The sequence below is a fragment of the Panthera pardus genome, unplaced genomic scaffold (genome assembly GCF_024362965.1).
Source record: "Panthera pardus isolate Hobbes unplaced genomic scaffold, ASM2436296v1 HiC_scaffold_6, whole genome shotgun sequence".
In the NCBI taxonomy this organism is placed as follows: Eukaryota; Metazoa; Chordata; class Mammalia; order Carnivora; family Felidae; genus Panthera; species Panthera pardus.
The window spans coordinates 70,023,919-70,038,688 of record NW_026526991.1 but is presented as its reverse complement, the minus strand read 5'-3'; the positions used below and the strand labels follow the sequence as shown (position 1 = coordinate 70,038,688).

General features: G+C 36.3%; 1 protein-coding gene across 6 annotated transcripts in view; it reads left to right on the top strand.

Moving 5' to 3' along the window:
• TMEM117 (transmembrane protein 117) overlaps positions 1-14,770 on the top strand; it is a 483,464-nt gene that overhangs the window by 381,215 nt on the left and 87,479 nt on the right. For all 6 annotated transcript variants that reach the window (XM_053895726.1, XM_019419099.2, XM_019419100.2 and 3 more), the window contains one exon: positions 8,895-9,054. In XM_053895726.1, the coding sequence (XP_053751701.1) occupies positions 8,895-9,054 (160 nt within the window). The remainder of the gene's footprint in view (positions 1-8,894; positions 9,055-14,770) is intronic.

Below are 14,770 nucleotides of genomic sequence, written 5' to 3'. Positions count from 1 at the left end.
ATTAAATATTAGGCAGAATGTTTCCTTTAATTTCCCTTTGGAGTGATAAAGTATCACCACTAACTTTTTCTTGATATGTGTAGCAATACTCTTTCTCAAAACAGAATTACTTAATAAAGCCAGGAAGACATCTATGAAAAGCTCTTAGAACAGGTATTACATATTGGATAATTGAAAATATATCAAATAAAGCAAACGTCCAAAAGATGAACTTAGGAAGCTCTCACACAACAGGCATTGTGATAAATTTCAAGTACCAAAATGTTTTAATGGTTAACTTTAATGACTTTATTCATAATGAGATTATTAGCATGACTAACTCCTTTGTAAATCTTGACATATAAGAGGTTTCTGATAGCTCAGCAGACACTTATTCCAAACTCCCAGATTTTGACACCTAAAAATGTGCCTCTTAATGAATATTTAATTTTACATTACATTACATTACATTACATTACCAGTTTACATATTTAGACCAATGAGGTAATGTTAGAGTATGAACTCCAATGTAATCAACTGTCTCTACAAAAGGAGATCTTGGTATCTCTTGGGAAAAAAAGTACAGGGATGATATTGAAAATACTAGCCTGTAGCCTTCTGGGGAAGATGATGGAGTAGGAGGGTCCTAAGCTCACCTCATACCATGCATACAACTAGATAACAACACATCAGTGTAAATAAAGCATAAAATGACCTGAAGACTGGCAGAACAGACTCTCCACAGCTAAATGTAGAGAAGAGGCAATATCAAAGAGGAAAGGAAAGGTGGAGACATGGTCTAGGGACAAAGGGACCTGCATGACTGTCCCCAGAAGGGAGGGGCACAGGGAGTATGGAGAGGGGAAAGGAGCAGACCTGTCAAGTATCCCTGGCACCAGGGACCCAAACAGGGAAGACAAATTTGTATGACATTTGGCTTTGAAAACCAGAGGGGCCTAACAATCAGTGGGGCTTAAAATCTGAAACATCAGAAATCAGCAGGCTAGTCTCTGGGAGAGCCAGGAGGACAGAGTCCCCACCTGTAAAGAGACAACACAACAAACAGTCCCACTGAGATACAGCATAGAAGCAGCAGTTTGAATAACCTGGCATGCATGGGAAGGAGATTAATTACTAATCTCACAGCATGTTCTGGAGAGACAGGGATCTTTGGGAGACCCCTCTAAGAACAGAAGAACTAGTGGACAGCATTTCCCTCCTGGGCACCCCCAGCCTAGATACAAGAACACCTTCAGGAAACAGCACCAAGCAATATTCTCCACCTAGCTTGCTAACAGTGCACACTGCCCATGTGCACCTCTGTGGATCTGCTCCCTCCAACCCAGCTGGCCTGGCAGGAGTTTTTCCCTGGTGGCTGCAGATCCTCTCCCTCAGTGGATGAGCATGGACCTTGCTGGCACCACATGCCACACTCCCTCCAATATACCCTTGGCCACAGCCAATGCAAACCAGTGCCACAAGCCTGGCAGTATGCAAACAGCCCCAGCAGTGGCCAGAACTACTCCTGTCCCAAGGAGAGGGGAAGATAACCAGTCCAACTGCTTCCCCAACAGTGGACTGGGGGCAGACATCTGGTCTGACTGCAGACCCTGCCACCAACAAAAGTTTCTCAGGGGACAACAGAGGGAAAGCACCCTGTAGTTCAGTGCTATTGCATCTCTGGCATATACTTAGTCTGACTCAACTTAAGCTCAAGGCAGCCCCAGACTGGCCACAGGTACCAAATCCTGTCCACAATATGCAAAGTGAGCCATTGCAGACTAAAGGCAAACATGGCTCATCCAAAACACACACAGAGGATACTCCTGAAGCACCAGGTTCTGGTGAACAGGGACCTTACACTACAGGACCTCTTCATCATAAGGCCACTATGTTGAAGAGCAGGAGATGTAGCTGGCTTTCCTAACACAGAGAAACAGACACAGAAAGTTAGACAAAATGAGGAGACAGAGGAATATGTCTCAAATGAAAAAATGAGACAAAATCACAGCAAGAGAGCTAAACAAAACATATAAATAATATGCCTGATAGAGAATTTAAAGTAATGGTTATACATGTACTCACCAGATTTGAGAAAAGAATGGAGGACTTCATTGAGATCCTCAACAAAGATACAGAAAACATCAAAAAGAACCAATCAAAGGTGAAGGACTAAGTAACTGAAATCAAAAATACACTAACTACATAGATAAATAGTAAACTAGAGGAAACAGAAGAATGGATCAGTGACTTGGAGGACAGAATAAATGAAAATCAGTCAAGCTTAACAGGAGAGACAAAAAATAATAATGAAAAATGAAAATAGGATTCTGGAACTCAATGACACCATAAAGCATAATAACATTTGCATTGTAAGGAACCCAGAAGAAGAGAGAGAAGAGGAAACAGAAAATTTATTTGAAGAGATAATAGCTGAAAATTTCCTGAATTTGGGGAAGGAAACATATCTAAATCTAGGAGGTACAGAGAGCCCCCAAAAGAATCAACCCAAGGTGGTCCATACCAAGATAAGTTGTAATTAAACTGGCAAAAAGTAGTGATAAAGAGAGAATCTTAAAAAGCAGTAGGAGAAACAAAAAGTTACAAATAAAGGAGACCCCATAAGGCTATCAGCAGATTGTTCAACAGAAACTTTGCAGGACAGAAGGGAGTGACATGATGTATTCAAAGTGTTGAAAGAGAAAAACTTGCAATGAAGAATAGTCTATCCAACAAAAGTATCATTCAGAATAGAAGGAGATATGAAGAATTTTGCAGACAAAAAAAAGTTGAAGGAATTCGTGACCACTAAACTTGTTCTACAAAAATACTAAACAGACTCAAACAGTCAAAAAGAAAGACCACAAATAGGATTAAGAAAAGTAGGAAGCACAAAAGCATTAAGTATATCTATAAAAATTGATCAAGGGATTCACAAAATAAAGGATGTAAAATATGACACCATATACATAAAACATGGATGGGAGAGGAGTAAAGAATGAGACAAACTTAAGTGACCATCAACTTAATATAGACAGCTATATGCATAAGATGTTATATACAAACCTAATGGTAACCACAGATAAAACAACAATAATAGATATGCAAAAATGAAGAGAAAGGAATCTAAGTATATCACCAGAGAAAGCCAGAAAACTGTGAGAGAACATGAGAAAGAAGGAAGAGAGAAGAACTATAAAAACAACCATAAAACAAGTAACAAAATGGCAATAAGTACATACCTATCAATAGTTACTTTGAATGTAAATGGCCTGCATTTTCTAAACAGAAGACAAAGGGTGAGGGAATGGATAAAAAAGCAAGACGTATCTGTAGGCTGCCTACAAGAGACTCATTTCAGACCTAAAGGCACATACAGATTGAAAATGAATAGAGGGAAAGGATTTATTATGCAAATGAAAGTGAAAAGAAAACCAGGATAGCAATACTTATATGAGACAAAATATACTAAAAAACAAAGACTGTAATGGGAGACAAAAAGGACACTATATAATAATAAAGGGAACAACGCAACAAAAAGATATAACAATTATAAATATTTATACACCCAATATGAAAGCACCGAAATACATAAAACAGTTAACAAACAAAAAGGAACTACTCAGTAGTAATACAAAAATACTAGGAGAATTTAACACCCACTTACATCAATGGATAGATCATCCAAACAGAAAATCAATAAGGAAACAGTGGCCTTAAATGGTATTTTGTACTAAATGGATTTAACAGATATAGTCAGAACATTCCATTCTAAAATAGGATAATGTACATTATTTTCACATGCACACTGATCATTCTCCAGAATAGATTACATGTTAAGCCACAAATCAAGTCTCAACAAATTCAGAAAGATCAAAGTTATACCATGCATCTGACCACAATGTTATAAAACTAGAAATCAACCACACACATACACATACAAAACCTAGATAGAGCACAAATACATGAAGGCTACATAACATGGTACTAAACAATGAATGGGTCAACCAAGAAATCAAAGAGGAAATCAAAAAATACATGGAGACAAATAAAAATTAAAACATAATAGTCCAAATCTTTGGGATTAAGCAAAAGTGGTTCTAAGAGGGAAGTTTATAGCAATACAGGCCTACCTCAAGAACCAAAAAAATTTCAAATAAATGACCTAACCTAACACTTAAAGGAGCTACAGCAGGAGAAACAAACAAAATCCAAAATCAGTCAAGGGAAGGACATAATAAATGTTAGAGCAGAAATATACAAAATAGAAACTAAAAAAACAATAGAACATATCAGTGAGTCCAGGATCTGGCTTTTTGAAAAGATCAACAAAATTGATAAACCTTTAGCCAGACTCTTAAAAAAAAGAGAGAGACAGACAGAGATATCTCTGATATCTCTGATAAATACAGATGCAAAAATTTAGCAAACAAAAACCAACAATATATTTAAAAAATCATTCACCATGATCAGGTGGAATTTATTCCTGGGATGCAAGCATTGTTTAATATTAACAAATCAACATGCTACACCATATTATCATTAGGTGAAAAAAACATTAGACAAAGTACAACATCCTTTCATGATAAAAACTATCAAAGTAGATTTAGAGAGAACATACCTCAACATAATAAAGCCATATATGAAAAACCCACAGCTAACATCATAACTCAGTGGGAAAAAACTGGGAGCTTTTCACCTAAGATCAAGAGCAAGACAAGGATGTTCACTTCATCACTTTTATTCAACATAGGAAGCCTAGCCACAGCAATCAGATAAGAAAAAGAAATAAAAGGCATCCATATTGGTAAGGAAGAAATAAAACTTTCACTATTTGCAGATGACATGATACTATATATAGAAAACCTTAATGACTCCACCAAATCACTACTTGACCTAATAAATGAATTCAGTAAGTTTGCAGGATACAAAATCAATATACAGAAATCTGTTGTATTTTTATACACTAATAATAAAGAAACAAAAAGGAAATTAAGAAAATCTCATTTACAATTACACCAAAAAAATAAAATACCTAGGAATAAACTTAATCAAGGAAGTGAAAGACTTGTACTCTGAAAACTACAAAACACTGATAAATGAAATTGAAGAGCACACAAAAAATAGATATTCTATGCTCATGGATTGGAAAAACAAATATTTTTAAAATGGCCATGCTATCCAAAGCAATCTACAGATTTAATGCAATCCCTGTCAAAATACTAACAGTATTTTTCACAGAACTAGAAAAAATAATCCTGAAATTTGTATGGAACCATAAAAGACTTCAAGTAGCCAAAGCAGTCTTGAAAAGGAAGAACAAAACTGAACTATCACAATCCGAGGTATCAAGATACACTACAAAGCTTTAGTAATCAAAATGGTATGGTACTGGCAAATAATTAGACACATAAATCAAGGAAACAGCTCAGAAACAAACCCAAAATTATGTGGTCAATTAATCTTGAAGAAAGAAGGCAAGAGCATGCAATGGGAAAAAGATAATCTCTTCAACAAATGGTGTTGGGAAAACTGGACAGCTACATGCAAAAAAAAAAAAAAAAATGAAACTGGATCACGTTCTTACAGCATACACACCGTACACAAAAATAAACTCAAAATGGATTAAAGAGCTACATGTGAGACTTGAAGCCATAAAAATCCTATTAGAAGAGAGCATAGGCAGTAACTTCTTGGCATCAATTGTACCAACATTTTTCTAGGTATGTCTCCTGAAGCAAGGGAAATAAAAGCAAAAATAAACTATTGGGACTACATCAAAATATAAAGTTTCTGCACAGCAAAGGAAACAATCAAAAAACTGAAAGACAACCTACTGAATGGAAGAAGATATTTGCAAATGACGTGTCTAATAAAAGGTTAATATCCTGGTGTACCCGGGTGACTCAGTCGGTTAAGTGTCCGACTTTGGCTCAAGTCATGATCTCATGGTTTCTGGGTTCCAACCCGTGTCCAGTTCTGTGCTGACTGCTGAAACCCTGAAGCCTGCTTCAGATTCTGTATCTTCCTCTCTCTCTTTGTCCCTCCCCAACCTGTCCTCTCAATCTCTCTTTCAAAACTATATAAATAAACATTAAAAAATTTTTAAAAAGTTAGTATCCAAAATATACAAAGAACTGGTAAAACTCAACACTCAAATAATCTAATTAAAAACTGAGCAGAAGTCATGAATGGATATTTCTCCAAAGACATATAGCTGGCCAATAGACACATGAAAAGATGCTCAACATCACTAATCATCAGTGAAATGTAAATCAAAACTACAATGAGATATCACCTCACACCTGTCAGAATGGCTAGAATCACAAACTCAGGAAACAACAAATGTTGGGAAGGGTGTGGGGAAAATGGAACCCTCTTGTACTTTTGGTGGGAATGCAAACTGGTGCAGCCGATGTGGAAAACAGTATAGACCTTCCTCAAAAAAATTAAAAATAGAATTACCATGTATATGATCCAGTAATTTTATTACTGGGTATTTACACAAAGAATATAAAACCACTAATTCAAAAAGATATATGCACCTTTATGTTTATTGCAGCATTATTTACAATAGTCAAATCATGGAAGCAGCCCAAGTGTTCACTGATTGATGAATGGATAAAGAAGAGGTGGCATATATATACAATGGAACGTTACTCAGCCTTAAGAAGGAATGAAATCTTGCCATTAGCAACATGTATAGATCCAGAGGGTATGATGCTATGTGAAATAAGTCAGTCAGAGAAAGACTAACACCATATGATTTCACTCATGTAGAATTTGAGAAATAAAAAAAATAAAGAAAAAGTAAAAAAGTCACAAACCAAAAAAGCAGGCTCTTAACTATAGAGAACAAATTGATGGTTCCCAAAGGGGAGATGGGTGAAATAGGTGATTAAGGGTACTCTTATGAGCACTGAATAGTGTATACAATTGTTGAACAACATAATGTGCACCTAAAGCTAATATAACCCTGTATATTAACTATACTGGCATTAAAAAAAGAAAGAAGCAGATCCACTGGAATGTCTTTTGGGCATTTACTCCTGTCTTAATGCCTGACTGGATGAAATGTCTGGTGATAGAGAAACCATCTCACCATAATAAGGGTGAAAGTCATATTAAAGATGGAGGAGAAGGAAGATAAAAGGAGCTTTGTTTTGAGTGATATTGTTGGACTAATATGCCATCCAGGGATTTCTTATTGCATTAAATATATAGACTTTTTACTTGTCTAAAAGAAAAAAACAAAATCAAAAACCACAAACTGATTTAACCTGGAGAAAAATTTGTTTAAAATCCCATTATTCTTATGTTAGACTGTATAATATTTGCTATTTCATTTCTCTTGAATTGTAATAGTTATTTAGGATTCCTCCCATTCTTAATTAATCCATTTGAATTTCTACAAATGATCAAAGATATTCTAAATGGTAGTAGAGACAATCTGTAATTTATATTTTAGAGATCATGAGTCAAATTCTTTGACAGTTTGCAATTTTAATAAAATAATTTTATTAGACATTTTTATTTTTCAAAAACGTTTTAAATATATCTTTTTTTATTCATACAGAGGGAGAAATCTAAGGAAGAGTTCATTATATTCATTATATCAAATTATTTATTTGATATTCATTATATCAAATATTACAAATAAGAGGTTGTAAAAAGCAAACCCAGTATTTAAAGTTAGAAATTTGTGCTTTGTTCAGTTGAAAAGAGAATTTTAGGATGGTCCATATTATTGTGTGGGTTTTTTGTATCAATTATTATCAAACATCAGAGGGCAAAAACAAGTTTGTTAATTATCAAAATGGGTAGGTATTCTTCTAAGGTTTATCTCACCTCCATGTATTTTCTTCCATTCTTTTTTTGTCTTTTTTTATTTCCTTGTTTCTTCTTTTTTTTCTTTCTTTAGATTGATTATTTTCAAAGTAATTGTTTTTTTTTTCATTTTTGTTTTTATAATTCAGACAAAATCAGGTGTGTTTAGGGTGGTATGGCCATAGACTCCTTTTTACAATTCAAAACAATATCCAGATACCAATGTAGCTCTGAAAGCAGAGGTTTAACTACATTACAGATAATTCTCTGGCATATTAAATTTTTGCTGCCCATATTTCAGATTTAATTTCAATGTCAATATTAAAGACTAATTTAAGTACTCTTGATTCTTTTTAAAACCTTAATTGTTAATTGTTATAATTCCAACAAAAATTCATTGAATTCCATCAATACAATTATGCAAGATTTCACAGGGCCACAAAGATAAGAAATAAGCTCACGTCCCTAGTATCTTATAACAAGGAATGGGTAATCAAACGGTATGACCTAGACAGGTCACTAGGCCACAAGCCATCTATGAAACACGTCCTATGAGAAGTGGCTACACAGTTCGTGTGTAGAGGTGGTTCTTCCATGGAGCTCCTTAGGCCCTGGGGATGATGATGGGATTGGTTAGCTATCCCTCTCTTTTGTAGCACGTAATAAAATCCAAAGGCTTGGATATTGCCCATTTCCCATCTGCCTTCTGCTCTTACATGTGGATGTCTACTACCATCAGTAAATGATGTACATGTAATGAGAGGTACACACCAGTGTTCTCGTTGGGACATATATTGTACTAGCCAAGGCCATTTGTAATGGTTTTGTTGTTAATTATTTATTCTATAATCATTACCTTAATGTTCTTAAGGGAAAATTTTGGGATAGATGCTATCATACCTTTTTCTAATTGCTTTTGAAAGAAAGCACTTAATTTACTTCTTTGTTCATCTTCATTTTGGTGAATATGCCTTGGCAAAGGGTACTTGGCAAAGGATAGACATTTAATAAAGCACAGATAACACACACTCTTCACTGTCTATATTATTATGTCTAACGTTCTTTAATGAGTATCTTGTTTCTTGCAGGACGGTTCTGTTTACTCTCACTTCTGTGGTTGTACTTGTCATTACAACTGACTGGATCAGCTGGGACAAGCTGAATCGGGGATTTTTGCCCAGTGATGAAGTTTCCAGAGCATTCCTGGCTTCTTTCATCTTGGTCTTTGACCTCCTTATTGTAATGCAGGTAAGTGTTTTTGTATTTCCCTTCTCTCACTGAAACAGCTCTGTGCTTTGTTCTCAGTATAATAAACACTGTATGTAGAATGAAAGGCTCCATAAAGGTAGAGAAGTGCTTAGTTTACAGTTGCTATTGGGGGAGCTTTTCTGATCATAGTTTCAGCAGTTTTACTGGGAGGATAAGCCAACTGGGCTTTTGTGAAAGTAGCACCAAAAATTCATTGTATGAACATTGCAAGGTGGACCCTGAGAAACCATACAGCATGGTGGTGTTTTCTGCCAAGATTTCAAGGCAAAAAATAAGGCAAAGCAACAACAAAAAACCCTGTCATTTAGTAAATGAAAAGCTGCAGAGATGAGGATGATATAAAGCCAGCAAAGCAGGGATAAGCAATTGCCAAAGCAACTCAGGGTTTTATAGCGGTTGAAACGGAATGATGTAAAAATGCTTTTCCTGGTTATGGAAATTATCACTTTCTTTCAGTACTCACTAGAGATCATTCCATTTTCATGTAAACAATATTTCTGCCCTGCTCAGCAACACATTGTTTGTACAATAGCATTGCGCTAACCGGTGCTACTCATGTAATCTTCTGCTGTGAGTGCTTTGGGGTCTTAGGAATGTTCCTTTGAATGAGGCCGAAAGAAACATTAACTATTTCTTGGCACTTTATCTTGCTCATTAAGTGTCCATCCATTTGCTGCCCATTTTCATACTGATTTCATAAGGCAATTTTGGATTTTCCCCTCCTGAGACATTGTAAGTTACCAGAACAAAGGCCACAATTGCTGAAGGGAAGGTAAACGCCACTGTGTGCCAGATTTATGTGAGATTTCACAAGATAGCAGATTGGTTTTCTCATTTTAGAGGCAAAGAGAAGCCTTTATAAGCAATATTCTGTAGTGTCTTAAAAGAGAATAACAGTTTATTGTTGCTGTTGCTTCACAGTATAGCCCAGGCATTAGGTTCAAGATGGTTCCTGGAATATATTTCTATTTTAATGGACAACAGTTTAAAATATGTTATCGATTTAAAAAATTATATAAAATGGAATGTTTGTCTCATCTAAAACTTGATGTATTTCTTCTTTATTTCCTGTGGGATAGTTTAGCATAGTGGAGAAAGTAAGAAAGCACTGGTGGGTTCCATATCAGTCTCTTATTTGCTGTAGGACCTCCTCTGGATATTTATAAAATCAAATTTGTAGCACTAAATAGTGTATTTTGCATTACTTGTTCAGAGACTTTTTTTTTTTAATGTTTACTTATTTTTTAGAGAGAGCCAGAGACAGAGACAGAGTTTGAACAAGGGAGGGGCAGAGAGAGAGGGAGACACAGAATTGGAAGCAGGCTCCAGGCTCTGAGGTGTCAGCACACAGTCTGATGCAGGGCTCAGACCCATGAACCATGAAGTCATGACCTGAGCCAGTCAGACACTTTAACCAACTGAGCCACCCAGGTGTCCCTCAGAGGCTGGTTTTTTTTTTTTTTTTAATGTTTATTTATTTTGAGAGAGTACACATGAGTGGGGGAGGGGCAGAGAGAAAGGGAGAGAGAGAGAATCCCAAGCAGGCTCCACACTGTCATCACAGAGCCTGACATGGGGCTTGATCCCAAGAACCATGAGATCATGACCTGAGCTGAAATCAAGAGTCAGTTGCTTAGCTCACTGAGCCACCCAGGTGCCCCTCAGAGGCTGTTTTTATCTTCTTTCATCTGATACTCCTGAATGATATACTTCCTCATCTAAAATATCTGCTTTGGCCAAATGGCCTACCTCTTTGAACCCATTTTATAGCCAAAGGTATTAGTAAGCAAATAGACCACTGTCCTTTGGATTGTTTAAATTTGTATATGTGAGAGCATAAATTTCCTGATTTTTGTCCTACTGTCCATCACTTTCTACCCTCTTTGTACCTTTTTAGTTATTCTTCTAATGAGGTCACAAAAATCAGGGACTTGAAGTGGAAAAATATAACATTACAATTTATAGATACTATGGAATCACTCAAAAAGTACTTAATAAGGAGAGAAGGAAGAAAGAAAGGATAGTAAGGATTTATCTGGTAGAGTCAGCAGGGATTAGGAAGGGGCAAGCATTCTAGATGAAGGAAATGGTATGAAAATGTGGAGTCAGTAAAGTGCTAAAGTGTTCAGAGAGTAGCCAGAGCATCAATTGACCGACAACGAAGAGTTTGTGCTGAGGAATCTATCAGTTTGGATGATTCTGGCTGCAAGTAATAATAAGCCTGCCAAGCTAGCTTAATCAAAGTGGGGGGATGTAATACTGTGTTATAAGGATGCTGTACAGAATTAGAGAGGAGGGATGCAGTTACATTTTAGGGACACATGAAAGCAGAGACCAAAGTGCACCAGGGAGCCCAGACCTAGCTTTTTTTCTCCATCTCTCATCTTTTTTAATTTTTCCCTTCAGTTTCCTTCTCTTTTCTTACTACAGAGAAGCTTTCTCAGCTTCCCAGTTCATATGGACACAGCAAATACCTCAGAGGGAGACCACTCTAGTTGTCAGGCGTAATTCTAGATTCCTGAGGAAAGGATTGTAAGGACTGGATTGTCCTGCACCCATCAGTGAAGTGACTGGGGGCAAGGCAGTTCCACAGAAAAACAGGGAGATGATGGGCCTCAAAAGCTAAATTAATTGATGTCTAATATGAAGGAAAGTCCAGAAAGAGACCCAAGAGTTAGGGCCCTTAACTCCTTTTCTCTCTCCCCCAGTACTGAGTCAGTGAGCCAGTCCCGTTGATTTCTCTTTTGCTGTCTTTTGTGGCCGAATCCTTCCTTATCATTTCTCTGCTTGTATTCAGTCCTGAGTCTCCTGTATACTTGTAAAATAATCTCCTATGCAAACTTCTGCTTCCAGATGTCCCCTTGTCCCACACACTCTATGCGGCTCAGGCTCATAAACTTCCAGTCTGGAATGTCATGTTGTACATGCCTCTTCTCAGCCAAAGTGATACCTCATTGTCCAAGTATAAAGTCAGGACTCCGAGAGCATGCTCCCAGTGCCCTTCACCATCTGGCCCTGCTGTGTTTTTTCACATGTATTCTATGCTGTAGATCTACCCCAGACTATCCTATGCTGTAGATCCACCTCAGACCATAGGGCTTGTTGTTTGGCCCTTGACCACAGCACACCCATTCCAGGGTGTCTGTAAGCCTCTTTTTATCCCCAGATGTGTCTCCTCCTGCTCTGGTCATCTAGACCCTACTGCTGAGGACCATTCCAATTCCCCCTCATGAAAAGCATGTAATCACTTTCCTCCTTGGAACTCCTGTAGCACTTTTCACCTGGACACAAATCACCATTTCACTGTTTTCCTGCTCTATGGAGCAGGAACCATAGCTTATAACTATTTGTCCCTGGAGTCTCCCTAACACAGAGCCTTACATGGGCAGCAGTATGCCCAGAGTAATAACTGCTTGATGAGGATAAAGAAGTGACATTTCAGCACTGAGTCTCCTGCAAACTCTGCCCCCCCTTTGGGAGCATCATGTTAAAGTTTCAGGAACTAGTGCAAGTGGTAAAATAAACAGCCCCAGAAGATATATATATTCAAGGCATTTAAAAATATATAATACAAATATTCTACAAATCCATGGCCAACTAAACTGTGATCTATTTCATTCTAGATTCATATATTTCAGACAAAAGAAAAATAGAAAAGTAGCAAAATTAGTGGAAGTGGAGGGAATAATTTCATTAGAAGATTTTCTCTCATTGGACTTATTTAAGTGATTTTAAAGCAATTGACCCTAGACTTTTCTAATAGTAGAAAAATTCAGCTTACACTATCAAAAGATATTTTAATGTTTGGTAAAAAAAGAAAAAGAAAAGAAACCCTTAGAATATGACATTACTGCTATAAAGATTTTATCTTAACAAAGTTAGTAGGTCAATTCTGAAAACTTGTAGAGAAAGTATAATTATTTTTATGAATGTTTTTAAATAGGATTTTCTACATTTATTGTGAAAACCATTTGATGTATCACATCTTTCTGCAGTTCTAGTAAAGTCGCTAGAACTAAGGCATAAACAGATGTCAGTATAATATAACATGCGACTCATATAAATCACATTTCTACAGAACATGAGACGTAAATTGTAAAAAACACTTCTCTGAGGAAATATTATCTCAAAATCTGTTTAATATTTATAATTTTGCCATTTGGCTTTTATATTCCTTTAGTTCATTGCATAAGTATTTAATTTGCAATTATGTCCCACCCATTCATCTCTTGTTAGATTGAAGAAAAGATATATGTAAGATATGTAAGAGTTAAAAATATAATGTAGTGTAGAATAATCAAAGAAAAAAAAGTGTCCTAGGAGTCCACCTTCCCAAAATAGAGAAAGAGAAAGAGAGATGTCAGTATGGACAGGATAGTAGGACAAAACTCCAAAAAAGAGATGAGAGTAGAAGGGCAGGCAGCAAGAATTTGAAAAAGGAAAACAATGGACAGGAAAATTTTCTCCAGCTGAGAGTAGTGTCCTAATCATCACAGTAAGAACTTAGTTTTTTTTTTTAATATATGAAATTTATTGTCAAATTGGTTTCCATACAACACCCAGTGCTCATCCCAAAAGGTGCCCTCCTCAATACCCATCACCCACCCTCCCCTCCCTCCCACCCGCCATCAACCCTCAGTTTGTTCTCAGTTTTTAAGAGTCTCTTATGCTTTGGCTCTCTCCCACTCTAACCTCTTTTTTTTTTTTTTTTAAAGAACTTAGTTTTGATCCATTAAGTTCAGAAAATATTTGTGAATTCTATTTTTTATTTTTTGAGGAACTTCCATACTGTCTTCCACAGTAGTTGTACCAATTTACATTCCCACCAACAGTGTCTGAGGATTCCTTTTTCTCCACATCCTCACCAACACTTGTTATTTCTTATCTTTTTTATTCTAGCTATTCTGACAGTTGTAAGGTGATATTTTATTGTGGTTTTGATATGCATTTCCCTGATGATTATTGAAATTAAAAATAGAAATACCATATAATCCAATAATTCCCCCCCAAGGTATTTACCCAGAGAAAATGAAAATGCTAATTTGAAAAGATATGTCTACTTCTGTGTTTATTGCAGCATTATTTACAATAGCCATGATATGGAAACACCCCAAGTATCCACTGATAGATCAATAGATAAAGAAGGTGAAGTGTGAATACAGAATATTACTCAGTTCTGAAAAAGGATGAGATCTTGCCATTTGCAACATCATGAATAGACCTAGAGGGTATTATGTTAAGTGAAATAAGTCAGAAAAAGAAAGACAAGTACCATATGAATTCATTTAATGTGGAATGTGGAATCTAAGAAACAAAACAAAGGGGAAAAAAACCTGAAAAAGTATAATTAGTTCTATAAATACAGAGAACAAACTGATGGTTGTCAGAAAGGAGGGGGTGGGCAATGGGAAAAATGGGTGAAGGGGAGTGGAAGATACAGGTTTCCAGTTATAGAACAAATAAGTCACAGGAATAAAAAATACAGCATAGGTAATATAGTCGATAATATTGTAATAACGTTGTATGGTGACAGATGATTAGCCACACTTATGATGAGCTTAATACAACATAGAGTTGTTGAATCACTATGTTGTGGACCTGAAAGTCAGGTAACATTGTGCAGCAACTATACCCAAATTAAAACAAATAAAAAGCCAAATTCAGAGAAACAGAGAGTAGAATGCTGGTTGCCAGG